This window comes from Prionailurus viverrinus, chromosome B4 (assembly GCF_022837055.1).
Source record: "Prionailurus viverrinus isolate Anna chromosome B4, UM_Priviv_1.0, whole genome shotgun sequence".
Classification (NCBI taxonomy): Eukaryota; Metazoa; Chordata; class Mammalia; order Carnivora; family Felidae; genus Prionailurus; species Prionailurus viverrinus.
In genome coordinates, this window is record NC_062567.1 from 32,112,807 (window position 1) to 32,135,167 (window position 22,361).

Genomic DNA, 22,361 nt, shown 5'->3' on the forward strand with positions numbered 1-22,361 from the left:
GACCTCAAATAGCCAAAGTAATATTGAAGAAGACCAAAGTGGGAGGCATCACAATCCCAGACATTAGCCTCTACTACAAAGCTGTAATCATCAAGACAGCATGGTATTGGCACAAAAACAGACACATAGACCAATGGAATAGAATAGAGAACCCAGAACTGGACCTACAAATACATGCCCAACTAATCTTTGACAAAGCAGGAAAGAGTATCGAATGGAATAAAGACAGTCTCTTTAGCAAATGGTGCTGGAAGAACCGGACAGCAACACGTAGAAGAATGAACTGGACCACTTTCTTACACCATACACAAAAACAAACTCAAAATGGGTGAAAGACCTAAATGTGAGACAGGAAACCATCAAAACCCTAGAAGAGAAAACAGGCAACAACCTCTTTGACCTCAGCTGCAGCAACTTCTTACTCAACCCGTCTCCAAAGGCAAGAGAAATAAAAGCAAAAATTAACTATTGGGACCCCCTCAAGATAAAAAGCTTCTGCATTGCAAAGGAAACAATCAATAAAACTAAAAGGCAACCAATGGAATGGGAAAAGATATCTGCATATGACATATTGGACAAAGGGCTAGTATCCAAAACCTATAAAAACTCACCAAACTCCACACCTGAAAAACAAATAATCCAGTGAAGAAATGGCAGAAAACATGAATAGACACTTCTCTAAAGAAGACATCCAGATGGCCAACAGGCACATGAAAAGATGCCGAACGTCGCTCCTCATCAGGGAAATACAAACCAAAACCACACTCAGATACCACCTCATGCCAGTCAGAGTGGCTAAAATGAACAAATCAGGAGACTATAGATGCTGGCAAGGATGTGGAGAAACAGGAACCCTCTTGCACTGTTGGTGGGAATGCAAACTGGGGCAGCCACTCTGGAAAACAGTGTGGAGGTTCCTCAAAAAATTAAAAATAGATCTATCCTATGACCCAGCAATAGCACTGCTAGGAATTTACCCAAGGGATACAGGAGTGCTGATGCATAGGGGCACTTGTACCCCAATGTTTATAGCAGCACTTTCAACAATCGCCAAATTATGGAAAGAGCCTAAATGTCCATCAACCGATGAATGGATAAAGAAATTGTGGTTTATATACACAATGGAATACTATGTGGCAATGAGAAAGAATGAAATATGGCCTTTTGTAGCAACATGGATGGAACTGGAGAGTGTTATGCTAAGTGAAATAAGTCATACAGAAAAAGATACCATATGTTTTCACTCTTATGTGGATCCTAGAAACTTAACAGAAGACCATGGAGGAGAGGAAGGAAAAAAAAAGTTACAGAGGGAGGGAGCCAAATCATAAGAGACTCTTAAAAAACTGAGAACGATCTGAGGGTTGATGAGGGGTGGGAGGTGGGGATGGTGGGTGATGGGTATTGAGGAGGGCACCTGCTGGGGTGAGCACTGGGTGTTGTATGGAAACCAATTTGACAATAAATTTCATAGTAAAAAAATAAATAAAAACATAAACAAAAACAACAACAACAACAAAAAGAAACACTAGGGGCTTCTAAAGAATGTGCTTTAGGAAGAAAATGATTACAGAAGGGTGGACTGAGATACATGAAAAAATGGTGAATGAGTAAAATGGGAAGTTGTATGAAAATCCAAGTATACATTGGTCTATATAACAATAATGAAAATGATAATAATGTCTAACTTGTGAAGTTAAAAATAAAGGACAGGACTAAAATACTAATTAATAACATGTAAGGTAGGAGGGCTGAGAGAAGTTAAAACAGTATAAGCTCTTTCTATTTTGCAGGAGGAGGTGTAGGATACTGCTTTATTTCAGATTTTAAGTTAAATAGACTTAGTAAATTACCAAGGGTAATCACCAAAAGTGTAGAAATAGAGTTTACATATGTCAAAAAATGGAGGGAAAAACATACCCAAGTCTTCTGATTTGGAATATAGGATACTTTTCCCTAAATCAGTGCCTGTTTGCACAAGTTGTGGGGGGTTGGGAGAGTCCCAGGCTCCACTCAGAGGCTGGAGGATGTTAGCATCTGTTGTGCTTGTAGCATGGAGAGAGTAGAGTCCCACCTTCCCCACCATTCTTGCATACCTGTTGTTGGGGCTGAAGATGAAAAATGCACTGGCTTCTGGCATGGGCACTGCCTTTTCCTTAAGGTGCAGCTCAGAGAGTGGTCGTGGGCGGGGGCCCACAGGCATCTCAGGCTCCTCTTCATCGTCTTCTCCTGTAAGAAAAAAAGCACCATTCTAAATAACTCCACTACTCCCACTATGTTTTTACCACTATGCTGCCTACTTCCAGATAGCTTCTTACCAACCAGAATCAAGACATCATTTGCATCTCTGAAAATGAAGGGTATCAACAAAGACATTCAGCTCTCTCCCTGTGAGCGCTGCTAGAATCTTTATTAGAGAGACTTTTCTGGCAGCACATGACAAAGGGGGTTGTAAGTAGGGTGGCTAGTTCATGTCAAGGACTGTCCTGGTTTTTAAACTGAAATTCCCACATCCCAAGAGACTCCTCAGTCCCATGCAGATTGGGATGGTTGGTCATTCTAGTTGTAAGGCACTAGGAAAGGTGATCGGGGAAGACAGGTGTGCCTGTCCATCTAGGCTGCAGGTAGGGTAATGGGTATGGCTTAGGTGACTTGCAATCAATTCCATCCTTGGAGTTTAAAATCAACACTCCCATTCCTGAAAAATACCAAAAACTCATGTGCTGTAGGGATAATAGGACAGTGATGTTGGCCACAACAGGCACTTCATTCAAAAGACTAGACATTAACACTAGTTTGAGAAGCCCCTTTGTTATCCTGGGCAGGGGCCACATTTACTGTGGACCAAAAGCAAAATCCTTTGCTTACACAGCCACTGCCCATGGAAGGAAACTACTATATATCTTTTTCTGGTCAAATGCATTTAAAAATGTTTAGAGAGGGAATGGGAGTAACAACAACATGGGTTCTCTGGCCATGTCTAGATCCAAATCTTGGCTCTGTTTCTTTCTGGCATTTAGTCTTTCTGGTCTCAGTTTCCCCATCTGCAAATGGGATAATAGTACATACATACCTCAGAGTGGCGCCTGGCACATAGCAAGTGCTATATAAATGTTAGCTGTTGTTACTATCTCTACCCACAGAGAAGACTCTTAGCCTGTAAGTAGTGCTTAGCATCTTTCTCAGTCTGATCTCTGCCTGCTGTTATTCCCTAACAAATTTTCCACTCACATCAAACTGTTTTCTGAAGGTTTGTAGTAGTGGCCTGAATAACGTCCCCCCAAAATTCATGCCTACCTGGAACCTCAGAACATGACCTTACTTTGGAAACAGTAACTTTGCAGATGTATAGTCATGATGAAGTTATACTGGAGTGGGGTGGGCCCTAAATCCAAGGACTATTATTCTTATAAGGAGACACAGACACACACACACACGCATGAAGACAGAGGCAGAAACCAGAGAGATGAGGCTGGAAGCCAAGGAGCACCAAGGATTGCTGGCCACTGGCAGAGATGGGGACAAGGCGAGAAAGGGATTCTTTCCAGAGCCTTTAGAGAGAGGATGGTCCTGCCAATACCTGCTTTCAGACTTATAGGCTCCAGAACTGTGAGAGAATAAATATTTGCTGGTTTAAGCCACCAAGTTCATGGTAATTTGTTATGACAGCCCCAGGAAATGAATACACTCGCCATGTGCTTTCTCCTTTTCTCATGCTGTCTCCTTATTTGAAATGCTCTCATCTCCCGGTGTAGAGCCAGAAGGACTCTCAGGTAAGACAGCATCATTCACTTGGCTCTCCCGAATACCTGGGCTCTTGAGAATTACCTTCATGTGATTCTAGCAGCCCTGTCATTCTCCTGCATTCACTTGGCACTTGGGACCAAATACCTTGAATGCCTGACTTTACATGTATCTGTTCCATCTCTTCATGTGCTGAAAACCCTGGAGAGAGACACTCTGCTCAGCGCATAGTAGCCCTTGTTTTTTGATGATTACACTTTCACATCAACATCTGCTTTATAAAGAAAGGGACTTTACAAAAGAAGAGGGTCAGGTGGAGACTAAGCTGGTTGGAAAGATAGTTACAGGACGTTTATCTTAGGGACCAGCCATGTCTCTGCATGCTCTCTCTTCTGGTTAAAATTAAGCTAGGTTGTGCCAAGAAAAAAAAATGCCTGGCACAGATAGTGGTTCTTTTTTTATTTTTTAAATATAATTTATTGTCAAACTGGTTTCCATACAACACCCATTGCTCATCCCAACAAGTGCCCTCCTCAATGCCCATCAACCACAGAAAGTGTTTTTTTTATCAAGCAAGAAGCATTTAGGGGCCCAAGGCTTTTTGGGGGGACCAGCAGAATATAGGAATAAATCAAATTTTTATCCCCCTGGCATAATTAGAGCTGACCAGCAAAGCAATTAATATTTTTAGAAGAGAGGCACGAGGTGAACAGGCCAATGGTTGAAGCTTTCTAACCAAACCTTGGTAAGTAAAAGAAAGGCAGAGTCTCCTTGTAAAGAAAAATAAGTAAAACAGGAGTTGGCCTGAATCACAATATTTATAAATGAAATTTAATTGAGAAGGATCTTAAATTCCTGCCCAGCTGTTTGTATTCTTTTCAGTTTTGCTCTAAATGACCCAACACTTTCTTATTCATGATAATTTGGTAACAGGTAATTTAATGCCTATTTTAATCATGTGTGTTTATAGAAAAACATATTTACTAGCTTTGTGTTTTTCCAAGTTCCTGGTGAAGAATTTTGCATGCTCTTTCATCTGCAATAGCTTGCCTCATGGTTTGTGAAGCTCTACCCTGATTTCCATTCCTGGGGAGAAGCAAGTCAGTTGGTCCATTCAGACACACATGAGCTGAATTCCAGGCATAGTGTTTAAGAGGAAACTACTTCTGAAGGACAAACACAAATCTTCAAAGGGAAAGAAATCTGACAGATGTGATGCTTTGCATGTATTAAGTGTAAGGAGAGAGGTTGGCAGGGGAGGAAAAGTCAAGTAAAGTTCATTTTTGGGGTTGGTAACTGAGTCGCCTAGACTTCCACTCCCAGATGCCAGGGGACCCTGTGGGATCTTCAGTTTTCCCATCCCCATTCTTGGGGTTTGGAGAAGTGTGGCCAGTAAGGTGTTGCCACACTTCAGGGTTGCTGCTGCTTTCCAGATGCTGGGTCCAGTGCTCAAAAGTAAAACCACTGCGGGGCTGGATGCCCCACTCTTGGTCCTTGGTGATCCATGTCCCCTACCCATTTGACACTCGTTTTCACTTCTGTGATTTTGCTCATGGCCGATTCAAATAAAAATAATTACTTCTAACACCTACTGCCTACAGTGTACTGAACACAAAGCTGTGGTTCTTGCCCTCAAGGAACTTACAGTTTTTAGTGCAGCCCCAGAGTTCATTGGCGTGATTGGCACCTTGAGGTGAGCTTTGTGGGTGGAATACTGAGACATAAGGCTGAGGATGCCCCTGTTGCTGCACTGGGCATCTTCTCTGTTGGCTCAGTTTAAAACCCCATCTCCCTCCACTGCTCACTCTCTCCCCCTGACTTCTAGGCCACTAGCAAGTCCTGCAAAATGCAGTGCCAGTCCTGCCACTTCTCTGTCTGCAGCACCACCACCCTGGGCTGAGCAGCCACTGCCTCTCACCAGAACCACTGCTAACATCCTCACTGCCTCCAGTCCTCATCCTGACCATCTACTGCCCTGTCTTTATGCGGCACAGTCTTCCAAAGGTAATTCCAACACTAGATCATGTCTTCCTCTGCTTGAGAATCTCAGGTGATTCTCCATTGCATCAGCTCAGATCCAAACCTCTCAGGAGGCCTTTGAAGCCTTGTCCCACCTGCCCCTGCCTAGTCCCTGTCCCACCCACTATCTTTCCCCTTCATTCTCGCTGCTCCATGCACACTGGCCTCTTTGGATTCCTCCACAGACAGGTACATTCTGCCCAAGAGATTCTGCAATTGCTAGCCCTCCACCTAGAAAGCTCTTTCCTCTCATTTCCATACATCTAATTCCTGTGACTTATTCAGGTTTCAGCCCTAATGCCTTCGCTGACTACACAGCCAAAGCAGCCTGTGCCAGTGAGTAACTTGTAACACACTTCTTGGTTTCATTACTTCTTTGCTGCTTACGGCCACCTGATGTTGCCTTTCAGTTGGCCCCCTTTCTTGCTCATTGTCTGTCTCCCCACTGAAACGTAAGCTCCAGGAGAGCAGCAGCCTTCTCTGTCTTGCCCACAGGTGTATCCCTGGTGCCTGCCACAGTGCCTGGTACATGTAAGTGAATGACTATCTCCATGGTTTCTTCCAGCTCCCTGTCTATGACAGTAGTACGTTCTGAAACAACTTATTTCCTCTCCAACTCCCCAGACACAAAGCCCAGCCCAGCCCACCTTTCTCTGTGAAGGCTGGCTGTCTCTCCACCACCACACCTCACTGCCCTGCTTCTGCTAGAACCCCTTGCATCAGTTTGAGTCTCCCCACAGCACCTGGTGCTGTCCTATGCCTTCTCTGATATCATTCACGTTTCCTTTTCAAGTGTCTCTTAATTTTAAGTCCTTGATGACTCTTAACATCTGTATGTTCACTCAAATAAAGTGAAATAAGAGAAAGACATACAGAGAAAGACAGATACCATATGTTTTCACTCTTATGTGGATCCTGAGAAACTTAACAGAAGTCCATGGGGGAGGGGAATAAAAAAAAAGAGGTTAGAGAGGGAGAGAGCCAAAGCATAAGAGACTCTTAAAAACTGAGAACAAACTGAGGGTTGATGGGGGTTGGGAGGGAGGGGAGGGTGGGTGATTGAGGAGGGCACCTTTTGGGATGAGCACTGGGTGTTGTATGGAAACCAATCTGACAATAAATTTCATATTAAAAAAAGAGTTGGTTAAGTAAAAGCACAACTTGGCACATTTCCTGGGTGAGTAGAGATTTCTAAAATCTAGTGTATACTAAGCAGGGAGGCTTAAACCAACTGTTGAGTTTTGGGGCTTAAACAGGGAGGGAAGGACTGATGCTCCACTGCTGGCCAGTTAGCACTTTGTGTGAATCAGAAGCAGGCCCCACTCTGCTGGGTGTTCACATAAGGACAGAGGCCCCTGCTAGGGGGGTGTAGGCTGGAGCTCAGCCCCCCTCAGCTGCTTCAGCACAAATGCTTGGGCACAGCCTGGACAAGCATGCACAGCATCCTGGGGATGGGGTATAGGCACAGGTGTACCCCAGTGAGAAGTGGGGCAGGAGGAGGGTGTGAGAATATTCTTTGGCCCTGCCCCTTCTCTCTCTGGGAGTCTGGCTGCAAGTGGGGCAGGTGCAGTGTTCACCACTGCTGCCTCCCAAAGGGTATCTTCGTGAAGCAGACACAGCAGAGGCAGATCAGGTTCTTTGCCTTTTACGGTTCAGAGGAGAGAAGAGCCTGTGGGAATGAAAGATTAACAAGAACAAAGACAGCAGGCCAAGTGACCTGGGGAGGAGTCTTTGGGGACTTCTGTTGCACCTGGGATTAGGGTCCAAGAGGTGACCTGCAGAGACAGGGGAAGGAGGAGCTGGGAAGCAGAAGCTGGTTCCTTGGAGTGAGGGGGAACATGTGGAGCCACCAGTTGTAAGAGCACACCACTATTGGGCAAGAAAATGGAAATTAGGGATGGAGAACAAACAAGGGGGCCACAGGGGCTGATCTTCACAGCCTGAGAGTGGCAGTGGCTGAGGCAGGACAGCCTCCACTGTCTACAGACCAACACAGCTGTATGAGATGCCTGTGAGAAACCTGGGAAGGTCTGGGTCTGGAGCAGGCTAGAGAACGGTGGCCACATGACTAGTGAAAGGACACTCTATAAAACCTAAAGAATCGTGAGGAATTAGCAGAGTGTGGGAATAGCTTTTCAGTTTAAAAGCAAAACCATTCCAGGAATCCTCAAAGCTGGGCCAACAGAGAGACATTTCAATGGTGGCCAATAAGGTGACAATGTTTTCATTAATTTTTTTTCCACTGGCCTTTTTCTTTTTGATGTCATAGAGCATCAAAGAAGAGAAAAGTCATGAGTATATTTAGATGGATGAAACTGGAGATTATTGGCATATGTGTGGCTGCCCCCTGCCCAGTAGAAGGAGCAGGCCTGGGCCTGCCTGCAGCTGGGTGCGTTGTGAAAGGACCCTCAAGCCCACTCTCTGCCTCTGTATGCTGTGTGCAGGGGGACCTGGGCCAGCTCTGCCCAGGACTCAGAGAAATTTCTTTTATCACTGTTTTTCTTTTTAAACTTTAAAAATATACACACAAGTAGAGAGACTTGTGTGGCAAACCTCCACACCCACTTCACCAGGAGTTGCTGGAGTATTTTAAGGGAGCTTCTAAACATTCTAGACTCCAGACATACACAATTCAATACGTATAAGCTAGAACTATGACAACATCACTACAGTAACAAAATGAACAAAAACTACTTTAAATCCTTAGTTTCCAGTCCATATTCAATTTCCCTCCAATTATCTAAAAAATGTCATTTAAGAGTTAATTTGTTGATTCAGGACTAAGACAGGATTCCCCATTGTATTTGGTCAACATGTCTAGTCTGTCTTTGAAATTCTGTAAGAATTCCCACCCAGAGAGCTTTCAGACTTCGGAAGGTTTAGTGCCCAGCATATGGAAACACCCTTCTTGTTCTTTCTTCTGTCCAATCCCCAGGAAATCGAATCCTCCTTCTCTCAAGGCAGGATGTGAGTGAGGGTGGAATGACCACAGAAAACCTGCTTCCTAAGGAAAATGGAAGATGGCCACCAGTGTCTTTGCAGACAAGCCAGCAGAGAACTGGTGGGGAGAAGGCCAAAAGGAAAACCTAGCTTTGCTCATAAATGTAGAAGGTTTTTAGCCACTTAATGTGGTTACTAACCCAGATGTAGCTTAACCCGCACAGAGAAGGAAATGTCAGTAAAACAATAGTCCCTCGATTGTGTGCAGTTGACTGCAAGCTTGAAGCTGGTAATAATAGCTGCACTTCTAGGTAAAAGGAAGGTGAACAGAGGGTTTGTACAGGATGTAGAGTTTCATTAAACAGACAAGGGAATTCTGGAGGGAGGTCTAAGGACCTCTGACATTAAGCCCTCTCAAAGGAGACTGCCTGCCAATCTATGTATCAGAAGATGAGAAGGCTGAGTTGGTAAGAGCTCTTTTTGTAATAAATGAAAGCATTTGACAAAGCAACAAGTGGGACATCTGTGGTGGCAGCTGTCCTTGTACTCAGCACTGCCTCCTGAGTAAGGACAAGGCAGAGTCGGGATTTACTATTAAGTGAGTGTAACACTGCAACATATGTTATATTAATAAATTATATAAGTTAATGATTTTACAGCATAGGATATAATAAAACCTTAAATGTATATAGAATCCCCCTTCCAAAAGTCATAGAATCAGCACTGCTCAAACACAATTTGTTTAATGTTATATTGTTATTAAGAGGAAGCCAGGAGCAAAGTTCTCCTCTGGATGATGATTGGTAATGCCTAACTACAGAGACAAAAGGCATTTATCAGTGCAAGGTGCTTGTAGAGGGAAACTGGAGCCATTGATCCTAATACATAGGTAGTTCCATGTGGCTTTAGAACTTGGCTCTCTACCCCCAACCTCCCAACCTCAGAGTTAGGCAGTGGGAATGGTACCTGTATTTTCTGGGTTGGGGTAGGGACTCTTATCTTCATTTTCATTGGGCTGGAGGTCATCCATGTTGATCTAGGCAGCCAAAGGAGAGAAGGAGGAAGAATCCAATTAGAGACATTCCATTGTTTGAGAGGCTTAGAGCCTTGAAATTGCATCACGGTTAGTGGTTGAGCTGTTGACTCAAAAGTATATCCTTATTATCTTGTATATATCCTTCAAGACATCGACAGAAGGCTGGAATTCAACCAGTCTGCCTTCTCTTCACATTCCTAGTGTTTCTGGTCCATCTTCATGGGCTTTGTTCCACTGAGTCTCTTTTCTTCCTTCCTTCCTTCCTCGTTTGCATGGGTGGTCTGGGAAGGCTTTGCCCTCCTTCCCCCAGCAATGGCCCTCTCAGCTCCTGGAATAAGATAGCTTCTTACCTTGGTGGTGGGTGGGGACTCTCCATCAGCTGTAATGGATTTCAGCTCAATTTTCTCCTCCTTGGTTTCCTCCACAGCTGGCTTTTCCATTATCTCTTGCTTCTTCTCTGGGCTGGCAGTCCTGGCCGGTCAGCAGGTAGAAAAATTAAAGGGATGTTTACTGAATGACAGGAGACATGAAGAAATCAACTACCCTGTGGTCTTCTGGGGACTAGTGGGAGCAGATTCCCTGGGCTTATGTCCATCATCCTTTACCCAGGGCACATGGCATGTGTCACTCAATCACAGATGCTGTTGGGCTGGGCCCTCCATCCAGGCACCAGGCCACACTTTGCTCTGTCTTGTACTTAGTTGGACTATTTCAGCTTCTCAGTTGCTCTAGTCTATGTCTGAATCAGAGAAAGATTCTGGATCTGATTCAGGATTGGTTCCTAGAAAACTCTGCTTGGTATCCAGCAGATGTGTGGCATATGACAGTCCCATCTAGACAATGACAGAAGACAATGCAGGGCCTTATCTTGTTTTCTTAACACTGGCAATGATTTATAAAACAGCGAAAAGTTATCACTCAGCTGGAATTGCATTTCCCCTCTAAGTGGCTGCCTTCCTCCTCTACCCATCCTTCATTCCCACCACCTATCATGACCTTCCTTCTCAAAAGAGAATCCCCCAACTTCTTAGGTGGGAAATAGAATACCTTCACAAATACTATAATTCACAATGTTCCCCACTTTAGGGCAATACCTAATAAATAGTAGAGAAAGTTGTGTGAAGCTTACTGTGAAGCCTCAAACCCAGTGCCCTCTAGGAGGGATGGCTGACAGAGGCCAGCACCAAAGCCTCTTTTTATCACTAATGGGAATGGCATTCCAGAACTGGGACCCTGGGGCTTGGGTCTAGGTAAGCTTAGAGGGTTACCTGGCCAGCTTCTTTCTCTCCTTCTCTTCTTCCTCCTCCTTTTGGGCAGATGTGAGGCTCTCAGCATCAGCCAGGTTGTCCACAGCAATGGCCAAGAACACATTCAGTAGGATATCTGTTTGTGTCCATTCTTAAAGAAAATGACCCTTGGCCTTGGGGTATTTGGTGGGCACAGGGGGCAGGGAGGGTGCAAGACATGCAGGGGTAGACTTCCTCATAGAGTGAGCTCAGTGGTGACTCACTGTGAGGAGTTCAGAGCCCGGTAGTGTCCCTCCTCCACACCTCTCCCTCCCCATTACCCTACTAGCTACTAGGAGGTTTCTAAGGGGTCAAGAGCAGGATAGCTTGCAGGGTGGAGTGGGCAGGGAGTGAGGCAGCAAGCCTGCCTTGCTCTTTAATTGCTGGGTTTCATTATTGGTTTCCCTACTGAGATGATTGGCTGTAACTGACATTATAAACAGCATTGTTTCTAGCAGAATGCAGAATGCTCTTAAGAGTGGTTCATTAAAACTGAGCACTGAGGAGGTGGCCTGATATCTCTGCCAACCCTTAATCTGAGCCCGCACATACAAAGACCCTTGCAGTGTCCAGCTGGAGCTGGCTGAATCTTGGAAACTCCTAAATGAAGTAGTCATTTGCCCTTTCCTTCTTGCCCTCATCCCTAACCTTGAACAGAAACACTGTGGGTCAGAGGATTGCAGAATCAAAGAAAGTATAGATGAAAGGGGTCTTAATATTGTTAAGTCTAACCTCCACCCCCAGGCACCCAGATAATCACACAATTTCACATATAGGAAAGCCACAACCCACAGAGGTGAAGGGCTTGACCAAGGATCTTACTGTGCACCTGCCCTTGGTCCCCTGGCACTGTGGCAGACGGGGGAGGGGCTTTGCATAAATTATCTCATTAAACTTCATCATGATCCCTTAAGTAGTAGGCAGTAATGTTTCATTGCCCCATTTTACAGACACTGAAGTAGAGAACCTTTAGTTTGCTGGAGATCACCCAGTTGGGAAAAGGTGAAGCCTGTCTGTCAGCATCAATGTTCATGCCTTGGGCACTACATTAAACTATGATTTAAACCCGAATCTTGGGCCAGAGCTGCTTCAACTTTACCATCTGCCTCTGCACACAACCCTCTTGGGGTTTTGACCAGCAGGAGAGAATACCGCCTGCAGCTTGAGTCCCTGGAAAGCTGCCCATGGCCTGGATCAGCAAGGACCTGTCAGGTCTGCTTGGTGAAGCCTGTCCAGCTTTGCCTGTGACTAAAGTCCTGGAGAGTGGCTTCAGAGGGAGGGACACTGAGCAGAAAATAGGGAGGAGGGATGAAGGTCATTTCAAGAATGATGGCTCAGTCCCCCTTAACTGCATTTCCTACCTCCAGCAGCAATAGCCCAAGGCATTGGAGCCCAACTCCAAGTGTGTTCACATTGGAATCTATGTGAGTAGCTGTACATGCACAACACCAGGGGGCATTGTTCACCTAGACTACAATGAGATCGTGCCTCCTGGAGTCCGGCAACACTGCAGCCCTAACTGGTTCAGGAATATAAACTTACATCCCCGCCTCTGCCAAAGAGCCAGGCTTTCACCAAGACCTGCCTCCACAGTTAAGGTGGTTCTGGGACAGGAAACGTTTTCTTCCCAGAGCACACCTTTCCCCTGCTTGCCTGGGGACCCTGTGGATGGGCAACCACAGTTTTCAACCCCAAGTCAGGACCTGCTGGGCACACGTATTTGGCATCGTGCTGCAGGCTGAGGGAGGGTGAGGCGGCAGGGGCGGGGAGGCAGGAGCAAAGGATACAGTTTCCACAGATGAAGAGGATGATGAAGTAAATACAGACTAACATCCCTGGAAAAGAGGGGCCGCCATAAGCCATGATCCCATCATACATCACCGAATTCCAGTCCTCCCCGGTCAGGATCTGAATGACACATTCCCACCAATAAGGGACACAGCGTTAGACCAACAGCAAACCCCAAAACTCCCCTGCCCTGCCCCACTATGTTAACAAAAATGTCTAAAATCTCTTTTCCACCTCTTTCCCTCCTCTTGGCCCCCAGTTTTCCTCCCAGGGGCTCTGAACTACTGACCTGGGCAAGTTTGACCCTATACTTAGACAAAGTGCACTGGCATGATATTATTTGAGAAGTGACTGAAAGGCGTTCTTGGTCAAAGCATCTCTTTCTACTCACATGCAGTGCACAAGATGGCTGCCATCAGCCATTCCTCAGGGCCCTTTTGCAAATATGAATGTATTCATTGAAAGAGTAACAAGGGGCAAGAATGGTGGGTAGGAAAGACAGAGCCCCATCACCCTGTCCTCTCCCAATGAGGGCAGTTTGCTTTCCTTTGTTTATACTTTGGGCTTTCCTGCAGAATTTATCTGAAGTTTCTGTGGTTAAGCAAGAGTTTTTAAACTACTCATTTAGATTTTTTTACCCCAGTGGTTCATACAACAGTGGAATTCCATGGGGGACTGAGGGTAGGGGGAACTACAAGAACTCAGGACTCAACTGGGCATGGTCCCTCCATGACTGATCTAGGCTGGCTTTGGCTGCCCAGTGTAAGGGTGAAGCTTTCCACCACCTTTTCAAGACTCCATCTTCCCACCCAAACTCAACCCTGCCACTCAACCACCCTCCCGCTCATAATCCCAGCAGAGAAGAGTCCATACCTGAAACACGGTGAGGAGGGACTGAGGAAAGTTATCAAATGTGCTCCTCCGAGTCTGCATCTCATCAAAGTTGAACTTTCCTCCAAAGAGCTGCATCCCCAGGAGGGAGAAGATGATGATGAAGAGGAAGAGGAGTAGCAGCAGGGAGGCAATGGAGCGCACAGAATTCAGCAAGGATGCCACCAGGTTGCTTAAGGAGTTCCAGTACCTGAGGACCAGCATGAGGGAGATTAGCATCCTTTTTCTATGCTTTCCTTAACATCACTCCTCATTCACGCATCCACTAGAAATTTTAAGATAAATTATAACTCCTTTTGCCCCTTCATTCCTATAGTGGTGGTGGTGTGAACTGGGCTGGTAAGCTCACAGTTAGAGTGTGGAGCTAGTTAATTCAGTGTTCCAGGATCAGTAATGTGTAATGGCAAATAGAGGGAACTAAGAAGTGAGAAGCCTGAGTTCCAGTCTAACTCCACAAGTTGCTACCTGCTAGTTGCAGTTGGGCAAGTCACATAACTTCCCTTCTATTTACCTCATCATCCAAGAAAATAGAGACAACAGTAGCAATTGGGAATATTACATGAGGAAAAAAAAAGCAGCTCTCTAAACAACAAAATAAAGACTAAACAAGTGGGACTACATCAAACTAAAAAAGCTTCTGGTCAGCAAAATAAACCATCAACAAAGTGAAAAGACAACCTATGAAACAGGAAAAAATATTTGCAAACATATATCTGATAAGGCGTTGATATCCAAATATATAAAGAACACAGGCAACTCAAAAGCAAAAACAAAACGAAATGACCAAAAAGCAAAGCCCCAAATAATCCAATTCAAAAATTTGACACAGGACCTGAATAGACATTTTTACAAAGAAGATATATGAATGGCCATCAAGTACAAGAAAAGATGCTTAACATCACCAGCCATCGAGGAAATGCAAATTAAAACCACAGTGAGGTATCATCTCACACCTGTTAGAATGGCCATCATCAAAAAGACAAGAGGTAACAAGTGTTGGCAAGGATGTGGAGAAAAGGGAACCCTGTGCACTGTTGGTGGGAATGTAAATTGGTGCAGCTACTATGGAAAAGAGCATGGAAGTTCCTAAAAAAAATGGAAAATCAAACACCATATGATTCAGCAATTCCACTTCTGGTAATATATCCAAAGGAAATGAAAACACTAACTGAAAAAGATATCTGTGCCCCCATGTTCATTGCAGCATTATTTATAATAGCCAAGATATGGAAACAACCCAAGTGTCTATTGATGGATGAATGGACAAAGAACTTGTGGTGTATATAATACATACACACTGGAATATTATTCATCCATAAAAAAGAGGAAATCATATCATTTATGACAACATGGATGGACTTGAGGACATTACACTAAGTGAAATAAGTCAGACAGAGAAAGACAAATACTGCATGATTTCATTTTTATGTAGAATCTAAAAGCAAAACAAGAAAGCAAAAAATCACCTAACTCGTAGAAGAAAGAGATCAGATTTGTGGTTACCACAGGCAGGGGGCAGAGGTGGGGAGAATTAGATGAAGTTGTCAAAAGGTACAAACTTCCAGTTATGAGATAAATAGGTCATGGTGACCTGTACATGATGATGTAACGTACATCATGATGACTATGGTTGACACTGATATACCAGAAAGTTGTTCAGAGAAGATCCTAAGAATTCTCATCAAAAGGAGGGAATCTTTTCCTTTTATTTTTATTGTATCTATATAAGATGACACATGTTAACTAAACTTACTGTGGTAATCATTTCCTAATATATGTAAATCAAACCATCATGCTATATGCCTTACGTTTATACAGTGATGTGTGCCAATTATTCCTCAATAAAACTGGAAAAAATATAATTCCGACTCTTAAAAAAAACACCCTAGTATAGTGCCTGGCACACAGTTGATAAAGGTTAATAATTACTGTTATCACTAGCAGTCTTTAGACAGAAAAACACATTAATTTTTTCCCCAAGAATGCTGCCCTCAGCCCAGGCACCCCTAAGAGAGGGTACAAGGTTTAGTGAGGTTTCCCAGATTTACCCTGTCCAAAGATTTGGTTTTTTAAAAAGTCTCTTCTGGAGATTCTCATTCAATAGCTATAGTTTGGGGCCCAGAAACTTGTATTTTTGACAAGCATTCCAGATGATTCTGATAAGCAGGGAAGTTTAGGAACTCCTGGGTTACCAGAAACCAAAGAGGTCTATGAGTAAGGCAGAGAGGTCTTTCTGGGAAGAGATGGGGCTCCTTGGAGAGGAGGCTCCCAGTCATTATAGTCACAGTCCTTTTCTCCACTGTAAATAACAGAGGTTCTTCATTATAGCCTTGGGAAAATCCCTTCCTCTTGGAAAAGGGGTGTGCGTGTGGGTTGCTAATGGCTGCTGGATGAAGCTTGGGCCTGTCACGATAAGGAAATGCACTGTAGCAAAAAGAACACAGCCTCTAACTGGAGCATGTGCAACTGAGAAATCTCACTTCCTTAGCTCCACCTCTGGCCTGTCTGCCTTCCAGGTCACAGTCTTGACTGCCTCCACTTAAGGCATTCCCAGCTTATTACCAATATATGTAGTGAATTGCTTTTGCTGCTTAAAAGAGTGACATGGAAACCACCCCCATTATAGCCTCATAGCTGCACCCCCAGCTTGGGTACTTCTCTCCAGAGAATAGTTCCATATTAGGTGAAAGAAGCAGATGGGCCAACAGTTTGGATGTAAACGTGAACTTCTTCCCAGCCTGGCGTCTTTAATGCTCCTTTCTCCTTCACAAATTCAGCCGTTCTCTACCTCTATTTTGCCTGCCAGCCATTCTTCCTCTGTTTGCAGAATATTAATATACATTTATTTGTATCTGTTCTATAAATGCTCTTCAGTGTTTTTCATTTGTGACAGTCTCATCTCCTCCAAATAGGCTCTGAGTTCTTGAAGGCAAAGATCAGAAGTTTTTTTCTTCCATTCTCCCCATCTTTGTCCTCAGATAAATTCTGTCCAACCTAGTATTACTGTGAGAGACTGCCTGTCACCCCAATAGGCTAGAGATTGTAATATTTGCTCTGCTTAAAGCCAGAAGTAAGAGAACCTCTCTGGGGCTTGGATACCTGCCCTTCTTACATTTAGAGCAGTGTTCCCACACTGGAGAGGAAACTGCAGAGGAGTTTGGTCATTTTGTATATACTGATTCCCAGGCCTCACCCTGGAACCATGAAATCATAATCTCTGGTGCTGGGACTTGAGTGATTTTCATTCTACCACTCCAAAACTTGTCAGTAGACTGGTATTTAGGAACCAGTAACTTTAGAGCATATTTATAACAAGATTTTCCAGCTGTATCAGAGGGAAGAGTATATATGGATTAAGGTCACAGAACCCCCTAGAGATCTCCTGTGTGTTCAACTGTCATGGAATATTCTGGAAAAGCCTTTATGGTCAAAGAAGGTTGAAGCCTTAATTTTCATGAGGCACATGGACATGAGGGAAATAACTCAAACCAGGCTCACAACTGAGATTCAGAGGTGTGTGACAGCCATGGGGACCCAATGGGAAGCCAGATAAGGAGGCCCCTGACTGGACAGAGGTTTGGTGGAGTGGAGCAGGCAGGAGGCAGAGAGGAAAGGGGATGTGGGAGGAGTGCCTGGAGTTCTGGGAAAGTGGAGGCTGTGGTAGAGAAACAAAATGAGTCATCTAGTGGAGAAGAACTCTTTGGAAACATTGGGCATGAAAGATGGCAGATAGTGAGTGGCCTGGGGGGCCAGCAGTGGAGCAGGTATGGGGCTGTAATGGTCAGAGGGGCAGGCAATGGGCGGAGTGTTTGCCTAAAAGTGAGGACTCTTCTCACGCTTCCCCATGTCCCTCGAGGTATCCAGGGAAAGTCTGCACTTCTCTTGGTCAGCCAGGGGTGGGCTCACAACATGAGATGTGTGGAATGACAGAGCTCCAACACCATCATCTCCCATAGTTTCTGGCCCAAGACACAACACTTGTAGTCATCCTGAAGTCTCTGGAAGCAAGCTCTGTGGTCCCATATTCCAAGCAAAGCCTGAATCTGGCCACTTCCCATACTCTGTCACCAGCCAAGCCAGCAATCCCACATCCTGACAGGTTTCCCTGTTCAACACTTGCTCCCTGCAGCCTTTCTCCACACTATATGCATCTCAGGTAAAAAGCCCTCAAATGTACCATACTTTTTTTTTTTTTACCATTTATTTATTTTTGAGAGGCAGAGAGAGAGCACAAGCAGGAGAGGGGCAGAGAGAGGGAGACACAGAATCCGAAGCAGGCTCCAGGCTCTGAGCTGTCAGCACAGAGACTGATGTGGGGACTCAAATCCACAAACTGCGAGATCATGACCTGAGCTGAAGCCAGATGCTTAACTGACTGAGCCACCCAGGCGCTCCACCATACTTTTTTTTTAATTGATAGTAATGGATTATAACATACTGAAAAACAATGTAAATCTATCGATATTTAAAAAAGGAGGTAGAGGTTTCCTTTATAGAATATGTCAAATGGATAACACAAATGTATGAATGAATGATAGAATCAGAAAATCACCATTTTGGGGGCACCTGGGTGGCTCAGTTGGTTAAGAGGCCAACTCTTGATTTTGGCTCAGGTCGTGATCTCATGGGTTCATGGGATCAAGCCCTGTGTATTAGGTTCTGTGCTGACAGCATGGAGCCTGCTTAGGATTCTCTTCCTCTCTCTCTGCCCCTTCCCTGCTCTCTCTCTCTCTCTCTCTCTCAAAATAAATAAATAAAATTAAAAAAATAACCATTTAGCATTAGCAACGAATTCAGTAATGATCATCATGGATGCTAAAACCACTAGGTGAAAGGTCACTGGGGAGTAGGGTATTCACATACTCTCAAAATATCACTCCATAGATTACTTATTAATCATAAAGGGAAAGGGTACCTCAACAGTGGAGAAATCTGGCAGATACCCACTTAACCAAGTTTCTACACTTAGAATCACCAATAACGAGACAAACTGATGCTACATACTTCCTGACACCATACAATGGGAAGTACACAATCATCTATGTACTCCACACCACTGCAGCAGGAGGCCCTGTTAAATGTAAGTCACATTAAACCTCAATACTGCTTCATGCTCTTGCTTCCCATTGGAAGGCCTAACAGATCATGCGGAATTGGCCTCTACTGCCTCAGTGACCTCATCTCCTCCCACTCTCCCCACCACTTTTGCTCCAGCCCACTGGTCCCCCGCTGCTCCCCCAGCCTCCATGCATACTCCTGCCCTGGTCCCTGTTTTTCTGCTGTATACAGAGGTTTCCGCCAGAACTCTGTGTGGCTCATTTCTTCAGTCCCTGCAGGCCTCTGTTCAAATGTCCCCTCACTACAGTGGTCCTCCCTTGACCACATCTATCTCCTATTCCCACTATTTAATATACTCATTACCACTTGCCATGAGAATGTAATGTCCATGAGAGCAGGGAATTCACTTGCTTTGTTTGTATCCTTAGTGCTTAGAACAATGGCTAGTCAAAGGAGGTGATCAATGAATATTTTGTTGAATGAACGAATGAATCTTACTATAAATGTGACACATTTATACCTACTGGAGGGGAAAGCAAGGGACATCGGATTACAAGATAGTTCTGTGTATGTGTGTCAGGAGAAGGGGTGGGGTGGTGGTGGCCTCTCACACATGTACTTAAGTCAAACATACTTTGCCTGAAAACACCTCTCTCACATCATTTCTTTTCCTATAACTTCCCTAAGTTCATGGGTAGAGTTTTTGAGATTCCTGACTATTCCACTGCCTGACATTAAGTCCAACTATTATGTATTAAGGGAATAGATAGGTGATTGGGGTTGGGGGATGTGCAAACTGGATGAAGGGGGTCAAATTTACACACTTCCAGTTATAATAAGTCTGGGGATGGAATGGATAGCATGGTAACTATAGTTAATCATACTGTATTGTATACTTGAAAGCTTCTAAGAGAGTAAATTTAAAAAATCCTCATCACACACACAAAATTTGAAACTATTTAGGGTGACAGACGTTAACTAGATTTATTGTGGGGATCACTGTGCAATGTATACAAATATCGAATCATTATGTACACATGAAACTAATATAATGTTATATATAATGGCTAATATATATGCCAATTATATCTTAACAAAAAAAGAAAAAAGTGATTATGTATAGGGTTGAAAGTGATTATGTATAAAGTTGATTATGTATAGAAGATAGGGTTGTTATGGCTTTGAGACCCTTGCAGTAGGATTTCCCAAAGAGTTCTGTGAACATGTGTCTCCTTTGTGGAAGAACTCCCATCCTGGTGGCTGAAAACCAATGGTTGTGGGTTGAAGGGCTTGAACCAGACTTTAAGGGACAAACTGCAACCAGATAAACTGATGGCATCCTACCTTCCTCATGAAAAACACCCAGACTGAAAAGATAATGCATTTAGGACCAGTCACACTGTTAAGACACAGTGAATACAAAGAAACAAATGGCTGTTTATGCTGTTTATCTTCAACTTTCAGTTGCTTTCCATTCAATAGGGGCAAGGTGGGGTCTGCCCTGTAGCTGGCTTGCCACCTGTACTTTCTGTTCCTTTGGAGCAGAATTAAGGGAGGAGAGCTGGTGCCAGTAGTCTGGCATTACGAGGGGCATACAGCTTGCTGAACAGAATGTGTCCATCCCTAATGTGCACATGGTTGGAGACGTTTTATGTGCTCTCTAAAGGACTGAGACAAAGGGACTGCTGAACTGATGTGGCAAAGAACACAATTAGGGGTCAGAGAAGAGCTGGATTTTGGAGCCTCCCACACCTTGGCTGATAGCAGCAGATAGGGCGGGGGCCTCATTACCACTGATATCAATGAGAATTGTAGGTGACAGGTGGCAGCCTCTGGGAAGGGTGACATGAAGTAGCATTTAAATGAAATGCTGGCAGCCATGCAAGTCCTGAAGCTCTCTCTTCCTTAATGTCAATATGATTCTTGGTGGCTGTTATCACCATGACATGCAGATCAGACGATGCCTCAGATCTCAGAATCACTCTCGTTTTTAGATACATTAGCTTCTAGACATAAAAACAAAAGAGTTAGTGGCATATTAGCAATCATCTGAGGGTTTTATCCTAATCAATTAAAACCACTGAAGCACACACAGTCACCAAAAATGAACATCTTTGGAGAAAGGTGAGCAGCAGCAGAACAAACTATTTAATGTCCGGGCCTCATAGAGAGACAGGAAAACTGAGCATCTCGTCTTCAGAACAGTGCACACACACACATCCACGTACACAGAAGTCTCATTCTGTATTTGGGGATTCACAGCCCCAGATGCACATGCCCAGCTTTAAAGACTCCCCTTCCTCCACCCCACCATCCTCAGACACTCCACTGGCTATGGTCATCCTTTCAACTTTTCAATTCTCCTGTGGCTCTAAATCATTCTCTACAAAGTGTGTCTTTGCCCACCCCATCCTCCATACAACCTAGCCCACTCTTCTCTCTTTAAAGTAGGGTGCATGTGAGGGTTTTCTGATCCAATTTCTTTGTTACCTAAATTCTTTCACTTGCTGACTATGGCTTCACTTTTGCTAGCTTTCCCCTCTGCCTCTCTTGGCTTAAATGACCACCATGTGTTCAGGGGTATTGTATCTCCATCATTCTTTCTGCTAAGTCTGTTTGGGCCCTGTGGACTTCTCCCTTATCTTTAGTGGCAGAAAGTGGCCTGAACCTTGCTTGAACTGGAACTTTCATCTTGTGAACTTTTGCTTCAAATAGCTCAGGGCAGGGTTCTTTACAGTCTAGGTATGGAGGAGAGCATCGAGTCTGCTATAAATAAAAGACCTTCAAAATAACAGTACTAATAGCTTTAGGGTGCTTTGAAAATGCTCCACCCTACTTCCTCTCTGTTCCAGAGAGGTTCATAGCTAAATTTATACCTGTCCCAACTCTTCTTGTCCTGAGGGGTAAAAACACCCCAACCCTCTCCAAAATAAAACTCCTCTCAGTGTTGGTGGTAGTGATCTATTGTTGGTAGAGTATTTATAAAGCAAATTTCATGTGGTGAATCTGTGTGGTATGAGGCTTCTATACATTATTCCTAAGGAAGGGAGGAGAAATGCAGGTCACATAAGATAACTGGGCGAAGCACAGAAGGTTCATTCAAGGAGGAAGCTCAGCTTTGCCACAGGGATGTACAAGGTGGGTATACAAGGACTAGCCTTTCAGTAAAGTTGGCCTCTGGTTCTGTAAGACACAATAGAGCCTGGAAGGATTAGTGAGGTAGGAGGCTGAACTAGGTATGTGTTGGTCCAGGAAGAGCCAGAGAATTCTATACTATCGTGGTCAGGGTCTGGGACAGCTTGGAGCTCAAGGCCAAATCTACCAGTTTAGTTCCTGCTGATATCAACCTCTGCCCCTTCCATTCTAGGAGAATGCACAGTTTATGTGTTTTGCTTTAGAGTCAAACCCTGCCTTGGATAACAAGTTCAAAGGTCTCGTCTTCTCTGTTTGCATAAGAGGCCTTGGTTGCACTGAGAATACATTCCCAGTAGGGGAATGTAACCCTGTCATGCTGGCAAGGTCATCTGGTCTTCATCTTGGGATTGCCTTGGGATTGTGCTCCTCTGAGCTCCTGGACCGCAGAGCTACTCAGTGTTCAC

At 44.3% G+C, this 22,361-nt stretch overlaps 1 protein-coding gene across 13 annotated transcripts in view; it reads right to left on the bottom strand.

The window, feature by feature from the left end:
• CACNA1C (calcium voltage-gated channel subunit alpha1 C) overlaps positions 1-22,361 on the bottom strand; it is a 662,670-nt gene that overhangs the window by 102,532 nt on the left and 537,777 nt on the right. For all 13 annotated transcript variants that reach the window (XM_047867044.1, XM_047867043.1, XM_047867040.1 and 10 more), the window contains 6 exons: positions 13,687-13,894; positions 12,813-12,933; positions 11,008-11,122; positions 10,090-10,210; positions 9,670-9,739; positions 2,097-2,229 (listed from right to left, as the gene is read on the bottom strand). In XM_047867044.1, coding sequence (XP_047723000.1) covers positions 2,097-2,229; positions 9,670-9,739; positions 10,090-10,210; positions 11,008-11,122; positions 12,813-12,933; positions 13,687-13,894 — 768 coding nt within the window. The remainder of the gene's footprint in view (positions 1-2,096; positions 2,230-9,669; positions 9,740-10,089; positions 10,211-11,007; positions 11,123-12,812; positions 12,934-13,686; positions 13,895-22,361) is intronic.